This window comes from Cebidichthys violaceus, unplaced genomic scaffold (genome assembly GCF_023349555.1).
Source record: "Cebidichthys violaceus isolate CVI_PGR_0920_01 unplaced genomic scaffold, fCebVio1.0.p SCAF_4, whole genome shotgun sequence".
Classification (NCBI taxonomy): Eukaryota; Metazoa; Chordata; class Actinopteri; order Perciformes; family Stichaeidae; genus Cebidichthys; species Cebidichthys violaceus.
This window is the reverse complement of record NW_027176594.1, coordinates 1,540,827-1,558,662: the sequence shown is the minus strand read 5'-3', so window position 1 is coordinate 1,558,662 and position 17,836 is coordinate 1,540,827. Positions and strand designations below refer to the sequence as shown.

General features: G+C 43.6%; 2 protein-coding genes across 3 annotated transcripts; both read left to right on the top strand.

Moving 5' to 3' along the window:
- The first annotated feature begins 709 nt into the window (after positions 1 to 709).
- traf5 (Tnf receptor-associated factor 5) lies at positions 710 to 10,328 on the top strand. 2 transcript variants are annotated; one of them, XM_068726826.1, is made up of 11 exons: positions 710 to 837; positions 2,927 to 3,212; positions 3,881 to 3,944; positions 4,710 to 4,811; positions 5,427 to 5,591; positions 5,672 to 5,749; positions 6,536 to 6,610; positions 6,709 to 6,801; positions 7,203 to 7,343; positions 8,354 to 8,519; positions 8,678 to 10,328. In XM_068726826.1, exons 2-11 carry the CDS (start codon positions 2,941 to 2,943, stop codon positions 9,262 to 9,264), a joined length of 1,743 nt encoding a protein of 580 aa, XP_068582927.1. In that variant the 5' UTR covers positions 710 to 837; positions 2,927 to 2,940; the 3' UTR covers positions 9,265 to 10,328. The 2 variants fall into 2 exon arrangements, with proteins under 2 accessions (XP_068582927.1, XP_068582928.1); XM_068726827.1 differs by lacking the exon at positions 710 to 837 and adding an exon at positions 1,130 to 1,212.
- A 1,819-nt stretch (positions 10,329 to 12,147) lies between these two features.
- On the top strand, positions 12,148 to 16,749 carry zgc:172076. Its single transcript, XM_068727412.1, has 9 exons — positions 12,148 to 12,251; positions 12,865 to 12,911; positions 13,162 to 13,360; positions 13,532 to 13,689; positions 14,424 to 14,556; positions 14,806 to 14,959; positions 15,059 to 15,182; positions 15,818 to 16,010; positions 16,345 to 16,749. Exons 1-9 carry the CDS (start codon positions 12,236 to 12,238, stop codon positions 16,503 to 16,505), a joined length of 1,185 nt encoding a protein of 394 aa, XP_068583513.1. The 5' UTR covers positions 12,148 to 12,235; the 3' UTR covers positions 16,506 to 16,749.
- Positions 16,750 to 17,836: the final 1,087 nt, after the last annotated feature.

Genomic DNA, 17,836 nt, shown 5'->3' with positions numbered 1-17,836 from the left:
AGACGATGTTCATTTCGCAATAATGACCGGCTCGCTGTACATCTATCTAACTTCATGTCACAACAGCTGTGATAGACTGTAGAGGTGTACCTTATAAAGTGGACACTGAGTGCAGTACATTTATTCAAGTAGTCCACCAACAGATACTTGTACTTTACCTCCATTTTCGGCTGCTTTATACTTCTATTCTACTACTACAAAATATATTTTTTTTACTTGCACTATAGTGATTTTAAAGCTTTCATTTCTTTGCAGATGCAGACTATTAATACAAAATATAAATCAACTGATAAATGATGATGTATTTTTTTAAACTACCAAGCAGTATACAAAGTCATTTAAATGAGTTTCAGCTTCACAAGCTGAAACGTTAAAGTGATGAACACATGAATGCATCAATAATGCATAAATCAATAATATATACAGTAGCCTATATTATTCTTAAATGGGCCACTCTGAAAAAATCACTTTTACATTTGTACTTTTACTGAAGTAACATGTTGAATGCAGTACTCTTACCTGTAACAATGTATGTTTTGTAAATGTTTTAATACTTTTACTTGAGTGCATTTTGAATGTAGTACTTTTACTTGTAACAGAGTATTTTATAAAGATATTCTACCACATGTTCCTGAGTAATTGTGTTCACTCAGTAGCAATAACAGCAGGTTGTTGATGCTAACTCACTTCCTGCTCTTATAATTTCCTCTTCCGCTGCCGCTGCTGCGTTCGGACCGCTGATGATCGATACTAATAAGTAATATCGATCCGCAGGGACCGACAGACCGCAGCGTGGAGGCGCCTTCAGGGACTTCACGTGAGATTTCTCCGACTGAGGTAAGAAAAAAAATGCACCAAACCTGACTTGAGTCCGGGGACGGTCGATGTTGTGTCTCTGAGGAAAGTGAAAGTAAAGCGGCTCCGGGGATCAACATCAGGGGTTTTAAAGCGGGTCAGAGTCAAAGTCTAAAAGTTTGAAACGTCATTTTATTGTTTTAGTCACTCGGCAGCAGTAAAACAGGTCTAAGGTTAGTTTAAAGTTGAATTTAAACGAGGAGAGCGGCAGCAGCAGCGGGGATTCCCCTGCAGCCTGAACTCATTCAAACACGCTGAAACTCTCACTTCCATGATGTTTTACTGAGTCTTATACCTTTACGTCGCTCTGATGATGAGGATTATGAGAATGAGGATGACGGTCATTATTATTACAAGGTAATAACTTACCGCGCGCGCGTGTGTGTGTCATCAGCACGTGTGATGGCATTGACAGGAGTCATGCCGATGAGTCAACTACTTTTACTTTTGTTAAGCGTGTGTCAATCGTTTCTGGTTTTTTTGCGCTTAGCTTCTGCAGGAATAATGTTTTTAATGTAGGACTTCTTTTTAAACGTAGTTCTTCTTCTACTTTAGTAAAATGATTTGACCTTGTTGTCCCACATTTGGTAGTGGACACGTGAAGTCTGAGAATATGTCCACATCAGTTCAATAAAAATATAGATATGAACAGCTGTGTGAGTAATGGGGGAAATCTTAATCAAATTTTTCTCGATATGAAAGTAACTTTATGATAATAAGAAAAAAAGAGGCCATCTTTACAAAGAGCAATACATGCTTTATCTGTGATGGTTCATTCTAATATATTTTTATATCAGGATTTTAGCCTGTATGTCAATTTAAAACAGATTAAATTAATTTATTTGACCCTAAAACATGCAGAAGATTTGTGATAATATTGTTTTTTAGTAGTGCCTGCACTATGCGGGACGACTAAACCCTCAGAGAGCTCTCTGCTGCAAGTTTGAATATTCAAAGCATGCAAAGAAGAGATCTAAAGTAATATTTGCTTTTAAAGGGACAGTTCACCACAAACGTTCTTTGACCTTAAAGGGCAAGTTCACCCCAAACGTTCTTTGACCTTAAAGGGACAGTTCACCCTAAAGATTCTTTGCTCTTAAAGGGAAAGTTCACCCTAAACGTTCTTTGACCTTAAAGGGACAGTTCACCCCAAACGTTCTTTGACCTTAAAGGGACAGTTCACCCTAAACATTCTTTGCTCTTAAAGGGACAGTTCACCCTAAACGTTCTTTGACCTTAAAGGGATAGTTCACCACAAACGTTCTTTGACCTTAAAGGGACAGTTCACCCCAAACGTTCTTTGACCTTAAAGGGACAGTTCACCCTAAACATTCTTTGCTCTTAAAGGGACAGTTCACCCTAAACATTCTTTGACCTTAAAGGGACAGTTCACCCCAAACGTTCTTTGACCTTAAAGGGATAGTTCGCCACAAACGTTCTTTGACCTTAAAGGGACAGTTCACCCTAAACGTTCTTTGCTCTTAAAGGGACAGTTCACCGTAAACGTTCTTTGCTCTTAAAGGGACAGTTCACCCTAAACATTCTTTGCTCTTAAAGGGACAGTTCACCCCAAACGTTCTTTGCTCTTAAAGGGACAGTTCACCCCAAACGTTCTTTGCTCTTAAAGGGACAGTTCACCCCAAACGTTCTTTGACCTTAAAGGGACAGTTCACCCCAAACGTTCTTTGCTCTTAAAGGGACAGTTCACCCTAAACATTCTTTGCTCTTAAAGGGACAGTTCACCCCAAACGTTCTTTGCTCTTAAAGGGACAGTTCACCCCAAACGTTCTTTGCTCTTAAAAGGGACAGTTCATCCCAAACGTTATTTGACATCATGACATACCTCTAGCCATCCTATAGGTTTAACTACCAGTCGTTAATTCAGATTTAAATGATTTGATTTCACTTCAGTCTGGAGCGGAGCTGCAATTACTTTTAGCCATCAGTCCAGATTCATCCACTTGTAGTGGGAACGGCTCAGTAACAAGAGGTGGATTTAAAACATTTAAAAAAACATCAAACGTAAAAATGTATTATGGAGTCTTTAACATCACCTGTGTGATCTGTTCAGCCTCCTGCAGACTGATGGCGACACCAGACCCAAACCGTGGAGGATGCGAGGAGTCCAGCCTGCCGTCTGAGGACGCCGCGAGGAGGTCCGAGGAGTCGAGGCTGGGGTCCGGGGAGTCCAGGATGAGCTCCTGGGAGTCGGAGCTGTCCTCCATCCAGCACTCGCTGAAGTTTGTGTTGACGCTGAGGGAGGAGTTTGTTTGTCCCATCTGCAGAGGAGTCGTGCTCAACCCTCAGCAGAGCTCCTGTGGACACATCTACTGCTTCCTCTGCCTCCAAGGACTGCTGTGAGCCAAATAACAATCACATGAGACTGACTTTCTGCATTAATCATGTTAAATTATCACCTTTAATTTAAGTTTCAGTCTGTTCTATTTGGCTACAAGCTGAGACCTCTGCAACCAATTTTTTTATTTTCTTGCAGTGTGCCATAACAACATTACGGTTCACATTAAGCTGAATTATGACACCAATTTAAAATTTAAATCTCCAACAGATCTGTGATTGTATTCCATCCATTTGCATAGCAACATTTAATAAACAACATTGTCCTCCCTTAAACGGGACATTGTGAGTATATATGAGAGCCGATTAGTTGCCAACTATTAAATTAAACGCCAACTATTTTGACAATTGATTTATTGTTTTGTGTATTTTTTAAAGAAAAAAAAGTAAAAAAAATTCCCTGATTCCAGCTTCTTAAACGTTAATGTTTTCTGGTTTCTTTTTGAGGACAAAACAAGACATTTGAGGACATCACCTTGGGCTTTCAGAAACACGTATCCATATTTTTCAACATTTTAGACACCAAAAAACGAATTGATTCAATGAGAAAATAACCGTCAGTTTCAGCCCTGGTTGTACGTGTCGGGTTCAGCGTTCCCGGTACTCGCAGATGTGTTTAGAGTCCGTCTGCGGCGTCTCGGTATGAACACCAGTCTGCTTTGTGTTTCAGGGACAGTTCACCGCCGTCCGGTCCCGTTTGTCCGGTGGACGGAGCTGCGATCAGTCCAGCTGAGGTCAGCTGCACAGTCACACATTCACACAGTTCACCTCATTATTAAGTATTTTAGTCACAGGTAGTCAACCTGTTAAGGTGATGTGTTGCACTTGTCAGCAAGTTTATTTCCACATCCAGCAGTTACAGAGTAACATGTTCATCATGTTTTGTGTCCACCTGATGACTGTGAGTCCAATATCCTCCCTCTTTAAGCTCTGTGTTTGGTCTCCACCAAACCCCTGAGGGAAATATTACATTACGGTCATTTTTTTTAGCAGACGCTTTTATCCAAAGCGACTTACAATTCAGTATCTATCTACACACCGTAGACGCAGCTACGGGAGCAATTATTGGGGTTAAGTGTCTTGCTCAAGGACACATTGACATGAGACTAGTAGAGCAGGAGCCGGGGATCGAACCTCCGACCCTCTGATTGAAAGGCAGCCCTGCTCTCCATTTAGCCACAGGCACCCATTCGAAATATCATTCTCTTTAGCTGCTGAATGACTATGTTCACCAGTCTTGTTAAACTTTTCCATGGTTGAGAAGTCCAGTCAGGAAGAACAGTAACAACAGATCGATCACTCATGGGCGGTGTCCGAAATCATTCACTCCTCCCTTCTCACTATGTAGAGGACTAAAAAAAAAAACACACTTTCCCCAAATTAATAAATAAAGTACTTTGTGGGAGTTTATAAGATCCTGTGTCTTTTCACTGAGCGCCATCATTAGGTCCAACATTTCAATGTGTCCAAAATACTGATCAAGAGTTCTCTACCTGCAGGTTTTCCAGGACAACTGCTGCAAACGAGAAATCTCCGGTTTAGAAGTGTACTGCACCAACTCCCCAGCATGCACCTCTGTGGTCACGTTGCGCCACCTGCAGGTAGAATTTATACGCAAAGAGTTCAGTCGAACTCGAGTTTAACTGATCATCATCATCATCAAGGACTGTATATAAGAAGTGGATGTAGTCACTGTGACGTCAACCTGTCAATCACAAGGTAGCCACGCCCTAAATAATACTCTGCTTTGTCTTGTATTTGACTCTAAATGGATCATAATGTACTAAATGAACATCATGCTGTATTGAAGAAGACTTGAGACCATAAACTCATGTTTACAATGTTTACTGAGGGAATAAATCAAGAGAGAAGTAGAGTCATTTTAGACTAGACTTCTATACAACCAGAGGAGTCGCCCCCTGCTGGTCAGTAGAGAGAATTCTAAGTAAGTGAATTGGCTTCACCTTTGAGACCCAGAGGTTGCTACTTGATCACCATGTGTGAATATGTACAGCGCTGATGTTTAGCTCTGTACATCATCACTCCCAAAGAGGACACACTGTGTGTATTTCCTACTGCAAGGAACCTTCAGCGCGAGGGGAATGTACTACACCATCTAATATCCTAAAAACAAACACAGCAATCCACCTGATCAGCACACATGAAATCACACCTCTAGTCTCTAATAAAATCTTCCGTCGCCTCGTCCTCTGCAGGAGCACCTGAGTTTGTGTCAGTATGAGCAGCTGCAGTGCTGCAATCCGGGCTGCAGGGCGGCGCTACAGAGGAGACACCTGCAGGAACACCTGGCCGACGCCTGTCCTCACCGCGTGGAGCCCTGCCCGCACTGCCAGCAACCGCAGAGACTCAGCTCCATCCAGGTGAAGTCCATGTCCGGGCTTATTGTATAACGAAATATGAATATTGCGGATGCTGACTGTGGTGACTCGTCGTTCTGTAGGATCATGTGCAGAGCTCCTGTCCGGAGGTGGAGGTGGACTGTCCCAACAGCTGCTCCCTGAAGGTTCCCAGACACAAGGTGAGCTCACTCACGTCTTAACCCCCGCAGGTACACTCAAGACCTCTCGGCTGAGCTGTCTGCACATCAATGCAACTAATTAGCTTGGCGGTTGGCTTTTGTGTAACTCCAGCTCGCAGATCACAAGCTGGCTGCTTGGTTAACACAATAAAACGCTCAACTTAAGTCACATCTCGCGCGAGTCTTTCTCACGGCTCAGTGATTAAAGACAGAGATGTGGAATTCTGTCGAGGATGAACGCTTGTTAGTATAAAGAGCTGGTCCAGCTTTGACTTTCACTCTATGAAATCCTACAGCAGTCAAATCAAATGATTTATAATGCCTGGTTTACACACACACACACACACACACACACACACACACACACACAGATGAAAGTTTCCAGGACACAGATGGACGCCAGAAACCCACTTACACCAAAACAGACACAGCAAACACACAACAACAAAAACAACAAAAGGAAGTTATTGAGCGCTGCATTCAGGAGCTGTGACCCTTTAACACTTTCATTTCCTGCGAAGCACAACTCACCGTGTGAATCTTGAGCTCTTAAGTCATTCTTCATGAGACATTTGCAACATTTTGGAACCAGCATTGTTTACCCTCGCCTGTAACTAGCTGACAGTCTTCTTCTTCACTGCCTTTGTCAGTAAATTGAAGCATATCTTGAGGCATTACCTCCACCTGCAGACCAGCTGGACAGTGTGATAACAGTCACCTCTATACACACAGCCAAACAAAACAGGAACCCACTAATATCTGAGCGTCTCCCATGTCGTCTTCCAGCTGACGGAACACGGAGAGTCGTGTCCTGAGCTTCACGTCGACTGTTCCTTCAAGAAGTTCGGCTGCTCCGTGCAGGTGAGTTTCACCCGGCGACGCGGCGAAGCGCCCGAAGCGCCCGCCACAGTGTGACGCGAGACGGAGCGCCTGACGACCAACCCTGTTGTGTCCTGCAGGATAAGAGAGGGAGGGTGAAGCTGCACGAGGACGCCGCTGTCAATCGTCACATGCTGCTGGTGCTGAGGAGCAACACCCACCTGGAGCAGCAGGTACGCCTAACACACAAACCTGAACCTGTACCTGGCGTTGATTGTTACATTATTACTGTTATTACAGGAGGTGGAGGTTCACAGAGGAGCTCGTCATTTCACCACGTGTCTGAAACATCTGGAATATTGATGGAAAACAACCCAAACATGGGCTTTGATGAGAATAGATTCTGTAAAATAAAAATATGTATAACGAATATGAAGGGTTCTTGTTACTTCCCAAAATTAACAAAGTGTCGGCATTTTATTTAATGTTAAATATTATTATTGTTTCAGAAATATCATCCTTCCATCCTTTATAACCCCTTCTTATTTCATGAATAAAGTGAACTTATCAATTATTGTAATTCCACGAAACAAACTTTGATCGACACAGATTTAATTTCTGTCTCCTCGGTCAGGTGGAGGTTCTCCAGGAGGAGGCGCTGCTGATGCAGCCGGAGCTCGAGACGGACAGCTTACTGCTCGCAGGTCTGCAGAAGAAAATCAGGCCGCTGCTGCAACAGAACAACAGCCGCGAACACATCGTCTCTGCAGCTCAGGTTAAAACACAGTTTGATTCTTGTGTGTGTGTGTGTGTGCGTGCGTGCGTGTGTGTGTGTGTGTGTGTGATCGAGTCAAAAATAAACTACAGTGTGTGTGTGAAGATAGAATAAAAGTTGTACAAACAACAAGCAGAGGAGTGTGGAGCCATAGAGGAGAGATGATGATGTTACAGACGATTAAAGGCAGGGTAGGTAATCGTCACCGAAAACAGTTTTGATGTTGAAATTCTCCTGATATCCTGACAGCAATCAGTGAATCAAATGCTCCGTCAACAGAGCTGCTATCTGTGGCTGTTAATAAGACCGTCCAGTCATTTCGTTCTGCCCGAATGTAATGATCGGACGTCTGCATGCCTGCATGTATTCTGTCCGTGCTCTCATTGCTCGTCACCAGAGTCTGTCACAAGCTGCCATCTTGACAGCTGTGAGTACCAACTACGGCGTTTTTCGTTGTTTACGTCCAACGTAATAATTTGGGGGGAGTGGCTTTTGGAGGGAGGCCTGAAGGGACGGGCTGTCAGTGTTGATGACTTGACAACTTTCTCGCTAGATTTTGCGACTTTTGGAGAAATGCTGCTAGAGTTGTGTCAACACTGAGCTGGGCTTATAGGTTGGATCATTTATTAATTCAAGCGTACTCTTGCTAGGTTCTGCAGATTACCAACCCTGCCTTTTAAAAGAGGAACGTGGACCAGTTTTCTTCAAGTTAGCCTCGACGGGCTAAACGCTAAAGAGTTTGAAAATGAAAAACAATCTAGAGGTTTGGAGTGAAAAGAAAGTGAACCAGACCTCTGTAGCCCGCTGCTTACGTCCTTTGCAGGCGACAGGCTACATTAGCTGCTACTGGCAAAACACCACGATCTCACCCTCTACAAAAAAAAATCACTAAACGTAAAAAATATAAAACGTTCTGGAGTTTTTGCAAATCAGGACCAAGAAGGATCCTGCAGTCGTTAGTGTGCGAGCAGCACCGATAAACCATGTCGCCTGTCTGTCTGTCTGGTCAGAGGACGCTGAGCAGGCAGGAGGACGTCCTGTCCACCGTCCAGCTGGACGTCCAGCAGGTGTCTCGGGCACTCGGCCCTGGTCTGGAGGAGCTGGAGGAGCTCAGGAAGTCTCTGGATGCTATGATCCAGGAAGTGTCGGCGGCCGAGGCCCTCAGAGAACACCTGGGTAAGAAAACCTGAAATGTTTTTAAAAGGTGCAGTTCAGTGAAAACGGTGGATTTCATGTCCCTGCTCACCCCAGAACCAGATGGTTCCTGTTGCAGATGCAGTTTACAGTCCAGTATGCTTCCAGGGTCAGAACTTGTTGTTACGTTCTCCTTCCAGGAGCTTTGGAGGAGAATCTGAAGCATCACTCGGGTCTCCTGGATCTCCACGCCGCTCAGCTCTGTAGAAACGAGCGCCACCTGCAGGAGCTCCAGGCGACCTCCTACGACGGCAAGCTGATCTGGAAGATCGATGACTTCAGGACCAGGAGGGAGGACGAGGTCGGCGGTCAGCGGCTCTGCCTGAGCAGCGTGCCGTTCCACACCGGAACCTGCGGCTACAAAATGGCCTCCAAGGTCTATCTGAACGGGGACGGGGAGGGAAGAGGGACCCACCTGTCCCTTTACGTCGTCCTGATGCCGGGAGACTTCGACGCTCTGCTGCCGTGGCCTTTCAGACAGACCGTGTCCCTGTCTGTTCTGGATCAAAGCGGTGCCGCTAACCACCGGAGTCTCAGCTTCAGACCCGACCCGGCGTCCAAAAGCTTCCAGCGACCCGCCGGCGAGTCCGCCAGCAACGTCGCCGTTGGATTTTCTTGCTTCCTTCCCCTCAACAAGCTAGAAACTCCTCAGAACGCTGCGTACGTGAAAGACGACACGCTGTTTGTCAAAGTGAAGGTGGACATGGCAGGTTTAGACCCGCTGTAGGCGTTGCCGTGTTTTTAGGATTTATGTTTTATTGTTACTTTGGCGCCATCTGGTGGTCAGTTCAGGAAGGACAGTTTGGTAGAAAACAAAAAAAACAAAGCGGCACAGACGTGATTTTTTTTTAAAATTTCTACAAAACATGCCTTCAGAATATTTTTGAAAGAAGTTTGATCACGTAAAAAAAAAAATCCAACTTAAAACTTTAAAGCTATATTTTGATATTTTGGGAAATATTGTCTTTCTTTGTGACAGTTTTCCCTTTTAAGCTTTAGGATCGTCTCAGGGATGCTTTGATGGAGGTCCGACTGCGGTCACTCAGAGTTATTTAATGCTCCTCATCTTGAGGTCACGACTTAATTATCAAGTTATTTATGAGTGTCGTCCTGAGATCGGGATCTAATTATCTGCGGATATGAAACAGTTAAGTATTGGTCAGGACTGAAACGTGTCTTTATTCTGAGGATCAGAAGAAGAAGACGATGCTGAGAACGACGTTGTCATCAGCACTGTGTATGATCTCAAAGTTAATGACGAAGTCTTTATCTTTGGGGCAGCTTTGCAAGCAAACAATTAGTTATTTCAAGAAAAGGAGATGATGATGATGATGATGAACCGGCAGCGGTTAGTTTTTCTTCTGTGTGGCAGCTACTGAACTACTGCAGACAAGTTTCACTGTTTGTTTCTTCTTCTGGGTGTCTGCTCAAAAATACCAAACAAGTGTCTGTTCAGCGGACCGATATGATGTCATTGATCTGGTTTCTGATTGGCTGCCAGGCCAAAAAGCAAGACTGCATGCATCGCCACTAGAAAGTAAAATGAAGTTCTGCGAGATGACATTTGGCCAGTGAGCCTGATTTTAACTCTCTATAGGATCGGCATGAATGAAAGGCTGTTAATCATGAAACAAATGACTGATTCTAGATCAGTTCCACAGGTTGATTGGAGCTCAGGCTTAAAGCAAAGAGAAACATGAACACGTACTTCAGGTAAAGGTATCGAGAGAGAGGAGGGGAGATTGTTGAGGTACTCCTTCTTTCTGTGAAAGAGACGACTCAGGGTTTTATCAGAAATAAAGTCTTCTGTTAATAAAAATAAAGTGTGGTTCCTTTATTCTTTTTCATAACATCTCTGACTTTCGGCAGAAAAAACTCGATTACCTTATTCATGACAACGGTACGGGGGGGGGGGGGGGGGGGGGGCAGTTGATTTAAATGCTACATCAGAATGTCCTGGTTCTCTCTGAGTGACACCTTGAGATGGTCTGCTATCAACCTGAGGTGAAATGATTTTGTAACTATGCACCATTTACTCTAAAATCTAATCTGAAATTAGACAAATTGCTTATGAATTTAGTCTAGTGATGCATGAATGCAATTTTCTTATCCAATTACGATTTCTCCCGTCTGACCTGCTGATTCACAATTTTGACGGTTCCAATTTTCTTTCTTTCTGAGAACTGTTCATAGTTAAACTGTATGTTTTTAAGGTACCACAAAGTGGTAAAAGTAGCTGCAGTGATTTGAGAAAGATGATTAGTAGCTCGAGCCATCGAGTCTGAAGTATTCTCCGACACACACAGCGGGATGCAGCCCTTCCTTGATTCTAGTTTGATGTCAATCATGTGATATCAATTTGCTCTACTAACACTCTGGATTTGAATTCTTTATATTCTTAGCATTTTTTTTTTTAGCATTTCAGAATTTGATTTAGTATCTCATAATTATAAGATGCTAAGTCATAATTATAAGATGCTAAGTCATAATTATAAGATGCTAAGTCATAATTATGAGATACTAAGTCATAATTATAAGATGCTAAGTCATAATTATGAGATACTAAGTCATAATTATAAGATGCTAAGTCATAATTATGAGATACTAAGTCATAATTATAAGATGCTAAGTCATAATTATAAGATGCTAAGTCATAATTATAAGATGCTAAGTCATAATTATGAGATACTAAGTCATAATTATAAGATGCTAAGTCATAATTATGAGATACTAAGTCATAATTATAAGATGCTAAGTCATAATTATGAGATACTAAGTCATAATTATAAGATGCTAAGTCATAATTATAAGATGCTAAGTCATAATTATGAGATACTAAGTCATAATTATAAGATGCTAAGTCATAATTATGAGATGCTAAGTCATAATTATAAGATGCTAAGTCATAATTATAAGATGCTAAGTCATAATTATGAGACACTAAGTCATAATTATAAGATACTAAGTCATAATTATGAGACACTAAGTCATAATTATGAGACACTATGTCATAATTATGAGACACTATGTCATAATTCTAAGATGCTAAGTCATAATTATGAGACACTAAGTCATAATTATAAGACACTAAGTCATAATTATGAGACGCTATGTCATAATTATGAGACACTAAGTCATAATTATGAGACACTATGTCATAATTATGAGACACTATGTCATAATTATGAGATACTAAGTCATAATTATGAGACACTATGTCTTAATTTTGAGATATTATGTCAGAATTATGAGACACCAAGTCATAATTTTGTCATTTTATGAAAGTTTTTCATTATGCTTTACAGGATCATTATTTTTCCATCACTGTGGCGGACATGGGCTTCCATATCTATTTGTGACAATTGTAATAAAGTTGAAGTTTCTTTTCATTTTGACTTTGTCCTCCGCTCCAGAGAAGCGGGACCACTCCACTAGAAGTGGGGCCGGGTGTGACTGCAGCAGTAGACGAGGCGTTGGGGGTGAAAACACGCCGTACTCCTCTCTGCTGATGGACGGTCGGACGCAGCGGCGGCAGCAGCAGCAGCAGCAGCAGCAGCAGCAGCGCTATGCGGTTATAAAAAGGCCGCCGTTGTTTGGACTGTAACTGGACTCCTGCAGGCTGAGGGATGAGCTGCTCAGCACCAACGCGACTATTCTGAGAGCTTTTGTTTTGTGCTGACGGCCGCCAGGCTGACGACATGTGGAAGGTCAAACGTGAGTGTTTTCACTGCATGCTCCGTGTTTTTCACTCAGTAAATCAACCCACCGTTACGTTACAGCTCGTGAGACGGGACTGTTTGGAGCGGATGCAGTGATGAGCGCGACTCGTCTGTGTTATAACAGCAGCATGATCACTGACTGTTTGAATCCTCTGGTTTCCTGTCCTTAATGTCCTTCTCAGACTTTAAACTCACGCTCAGTTTAGATAAAGTGTTTGGAGTTCAATCTTAATAAAAACATAAATATGGATCTTCATTGATGAATTATGTAATATGTACAAATATGTAAAAAAAGGACATTTTTTTCAATTAACAATTTCTTTCAAATGATTATTGTTTTTTATCTTTGCAATCATCAGTTTCATACAAGCCATGTATGTTATTGGTTATTTGACCGTATCAGTGTGAGAGAGGCGACCAAAAACAAGTTATTTTTATCTCAAGATTATTTAGGATTAAACAACTGTCTAAAAATGTGTCAAAGTTCACATTATAAATATATAAACCAGAGAACTGTACATCTTCATTTCTATATGTTTTAAAGGAGCTCTATAAAAGAAATGATCCATTTCATCTACGATATGTTCAACATTTTGATTTTGTTGCAGCTCCGGTTGCCTTTTCAATGGAGACGAGATACCGGCCGATTTTGGAGGTAATCATTCATAACGGCGTGAGATAGGAATGCCTTCATAGATAGATAACACTGAAGATAAATCCATTATCGATAATCTCTCAGCCGTCTGACTGCACGGCTAAGTTGATCTTGATCAATTCCAAAACAAAAGATCAACTCCATGTGACTAAATCAAAACATGCCAGAATAGACATTAGTCCACATTGTTGGCATCCTTCAGACTAAAAGCTCTTCCTGTCTCATCTAAAACCACTTCCTGTGCGTTCAGAGTCTGGTCCCCCCTGACCCCATGTCCCAGTTCCACCTGAGGAGATTTTCTCCTGACGAGGAGTTTCCTGACCTGAACAGGAACTCCACCTGGATGGGACGGATCCTCACGCCGGCCATGTACTGCCGGCAGTTCCACCGCTGCACCCACAGCGGAGTCATCTTCGATGACGTCATCCGCCCGGGCCTCGAGGAACCAGGTGATGTCAGCGTGACGTCAGCGTGACGTCAGCGTGACGGCGGCTCACAGAGAGACTAAAATCAGGAAGAAGAAAGAGACTCTCGAAACACAAAGTCAATATATTCTCCTCTGATCTGGGAGGACTGTGATTGCGAGTCTGTAAATGTAAATGTCCTGTCTGTGTATGAAGGTGATTGGTCCAGTCCTGTATCTGTGGGCTGCGCCGCGGGCGACGCCCAGAGCTACGTCCTGTTCTGTGACTTCTTCGATCGCGTCATCGAGGCGCATCACCAACACAAGATCAGCAGCCAGACGCCAGAGGCCGACTTCAACTACGACAACTTGAAGGTAGCTCGTCAGACCACGTCCCCACCAGGAGGGAACCGCCGGGTCTGAAAAGTGAAGCCAATGCTGAAGTACCTTTGACTTGCATTCTTCCTAATGTCCATCAGGGGGCGACTCCTCTGGTTGTATAGAAGTCTAGTCTAAAATGACTCTACTTCTCTCTTGATTTATTCCCTCAGTAAACATTGTAAACATGAGTTTATGGTCTCAATCTCTAGTTTACAGTCTTCTTCAATGCAGCATGATGTTCATTTAGTACATTATGCTCCATTTAGAGTCAAACAGACCATAAAGCAGAGTATGCTTTAGGGCGGGGCTTACTGTGATTGACAGGTTGCTACCACGGCGTTGTGAGTTGTCCATGTTTACTTCTTCCATCTTTAACTCTTTCACGGTGTGCTTCATGAAAGTTAATTGTAATCTTTTGGTTGCCTAAAAAGTTCTTATTCTGCGATACAAAAAAGCCAAGATGGCGTCAGGCCAACATACAAAACATGTAACAAAGAAGTCTGACTTATGATGTTATCATTATTGATGTAACTGATGTTTTCTGGCCAACATCCTGCTGGAAAACTGTGGAAAATGAAGCTCAACAACTTATTTGTTCAATGCTAGCACTTTAGCTTCACGTGCTACCACTGTAACGGATACGTTTCCGCAGAAATGTTCTTGTGTGTGTGTGTGTGTGTGTGTGTGTGTGTGTGTGTGTGTGTGTGTGTGTGTGTGTGTGTGTGCAGGGCACTTGTGACTTGGACAGGTCATACGCCGCACGCTGTGAGGTGAGTGTTGTTCGAGGCGTCGAGGACTTCTGCTTCCCGACGCACTGCAGCCGAGGAGAGCGCAGACAGCTCCTCACACTGGCCAGGAAAGGTACTGCATGTCCGTGACTCAGAGTAGATTAGACTCTTCAGCGGGATCAGCTGCATGGGCTCGGGGCTGGATGCAGAGGAAGTCAAGATATTTGCAACAAAACAATTTAGTTTTCCCACACAAAGAACAGTTTGGGTTCATTGACAGTCTGGTCCAAATCTGCTCGTCTAAGAATTTGACCACTGTGAGTTGGTGTGAGTCAAAGTAAGCTGGTAACCAGTTCACCAATGTGTCCTCTTGTCCTCACAGCTCTGCAGCGGCTGGAGGAGGAGCTGCCGGGTCAACTCCTCCTACTGGAGGAGCTGGACCAGGAGCAGCAGAGGGAGCTGAACCTGGACCCTCCGTCCTCCTCTCAGCTCCGTATCGGTGTGGCCCGGGACTGGCCCGACTCCAGGGCAGTCTGGTCAGTCTGGTTCCGTACCAAGTGACACCAGTGATTCAAATCCTAAAAATCAAAATTCAAATGTCAAACAATGTAAAATCGCGTTATTCCTGGTTGCAGGGTGAGTAAAGACGGCAGCCTAGTGGTCTGGGTCAACATGGAGGACCACCTCAGACTGGTGTCCACACGAGACGACGCCGACGTCGCCGAGGCCTTTAAATGCATCTGCATCAACCTGCAGAAGGTCAGAAACATTTGAGAAACAAAATGTCTGCCGGTTTCATGAACGTGTTGTTTATCTACACTTTTGTTTTTAACCATGAGTTTACAACATCTGCTCCCATCCTCCAGATGTTTATACTAAGGGCAGATAATAAGCCGCACATAATAAATTCTAAAACTATATCAGACCTAAATCTTCAAAAAATACATTTTCCAAATACCATAAGTAACCTAAGATGTTGTCGAATATATAATTTATTATATCACATGGACCACAAAACAGACCAGGTTGATATATCTGCTGATATTGGCATATTGCAGATGGTATCAGCGTTAATGTCGGCAGATATAAAATAGAAATAAAACAGAGAGAGCTGACGTGTTCATTTTAACTCTTTAAAATGTCCCACTCAGTATTTACAGTATCTAATGGATCTAGATTGTTTGTTTCTGTTATAAATTACAGTTGATTTATTTTAAAAACGCACAAATATTGATATCCAGTATCGCTTAGGGTAACACCTCCAGTGAAATACTACAGAACTGACTTTTAGAAGTACTACCCGATGCTCCTCGTGCTGTTGGTGTCGGACGTCTTTCCGTCCTCTAGAGTGAAGAGGAGTTGTGGTCTGTGACTTCTGACCTCTGTGTTTCCAGCTGGAGGAGGTCTACAGAGAGCTCCGACACCCGTTCACCTGGAAGCAGCAGCTGGGGTGGGTGAGCAGCTCTCCGGCCGACGTGGGGACGGGTCTGAGGGTCAGAGTCCACCTCCGACTGAGACACCTCCCCGGACACAAACGCCTGCAGGACGTCCTGAAGAGACTGAGGATCCGCATGCACACGACCACAGGTAGCGAGGACAAACCTTTCCCTCGTGTCTCATCACGTAACTCTGGTAGCTGCAGCTCAGTTCTTACACTTCTTACGACATTTACTGCATTATTATTATTGATGCATTCAGGGTAAATTCACCCTTGGATCAATAAAGTTTTCGGGATCAAATAAGTTGAAAGATGCTCTCTAGTTATTTATGTGTTCGAGATCAATGAGCAGCAACCAACAAACACACACTCGTATCAAAGATGTCTGACATGCAGGCGGCTCCGCAGCTTCACGTGACATCTGACCCGAATCACAAAGTCAAAGCAGCTCTGGTTTTCAAAACTTGCCTTTCCATTTCCCAGAATCCCCGGCGCTGTACTGCGTGAGCAACGCGGCGACCTTCGGCCCGAGCGAGGTGGGACTGACCCAGCTGGTGGTGGACGGGGTCAAGCTGCTCCTCGCCATGGAGAAGAGGCTGGAGGACGGCCGAGACATCGACGAGCTCGTCCCGACACAGAAGTAGACGATTGGCTGGAGTCAGGAGAACCGACCAATCAGACGGAAGCGTTAAACTCGCTCCATCATACAGCAAACGCTGTTAAATTAGGAAGAAATTATAAAGAGTCTGGTTGTTGTTTACTGCTTGAATCCAAGAGCTTTAAGAGTTACAGTATGATGTCTGTAAATATATTCATCACCTTTAAATGAACAGGCGTATTTCTTTCATTTATTAATTATTCAGTTTAATTAAATTGTGATTATGCCATTATATCACATCTCTATAATAATCAATTCAAACAACCTGTCATCAAAAACTAACACAATTAGCTGAATTCTGTATTTACTGTACGTGTGTCATGTTTTTGTCTGACTTCATTAAATTTGGTGTAACTGACAGACAGAAGAAGAAGTCACTCACTCACTGGAGTAAAACGTTCTATATTTCTCTCTGAGATGGAAGAATACTAGTAGGTAGGAAATAACCACGTTATTGTATTTAAGTACTTCAGTAAATGTACTCTCATATAACACGACTAAACTCTTAAAAGGGTTTACTTGAACAACCTTCTGTGTGTACTTCACATGGAGTCTGGTCCTGGTCTTGCTTGGAGTCAGGCCCTGGTCTTGCTTGGAGTCAGGCCCTGGTCTTGTTTGGAGTCTGGTCCTAGACTCGCTTGGAGTCAGGCCCTGGTATTGTTTGGAGTCTGGTCCTGGACTCGCTTGGAGTGAGGCCCTGGTCTTGTTTGGAGTCTGGTCCTAGACTTGCTTGGAGTCAGGCCCTGGTCTTGTTTGGAGTCTGGTCCTAGACTTGCTTGGAGTGAGGCCCTGGTCTTGTTTGGAGTCTGGTCCTGGACTCACTTGGAGTGAGGCCCTGGTCTTGCTTGGAGTCCGGTCCTAGACTTGCTTGGAGTCAGGCCCTGGTCTTGCTTGGAGTCTGGTCCTGGACTCGCTTGGAGTGAGGCCCTGGTCTTGCTTGGAGTCTGGTCCTGGACTCGCTTGGAGTCAGGCCCTGGTCTTGCTTGGAGTCCGGTCCTAGACTTGCTTGGAGTCAGGCCCTGGTCTTGCTTGGAGTCTGGTCCTGGACTCGCTTGGAGTCAGGCCCTGGTCTTGCTTGGAGTCTGGCCCTGGACTCCCCTGGAATCTGGTCTTCGACTCACCTCGAGTCCGGTCCTGGACTTGCCTGGAGTCAGTACTTGAACAGGTCACATTACTGACATCTGTAATGGTGTACAGCAGGAACATTACATGTATACGAACACATTAGAAAAGAAACCCACTTGGACCAGGTTCATTTCTTTCATCAAGTCTCAATGAAAACTGAACAATAAATGTAAACGTGTGTTTGAGCATTTT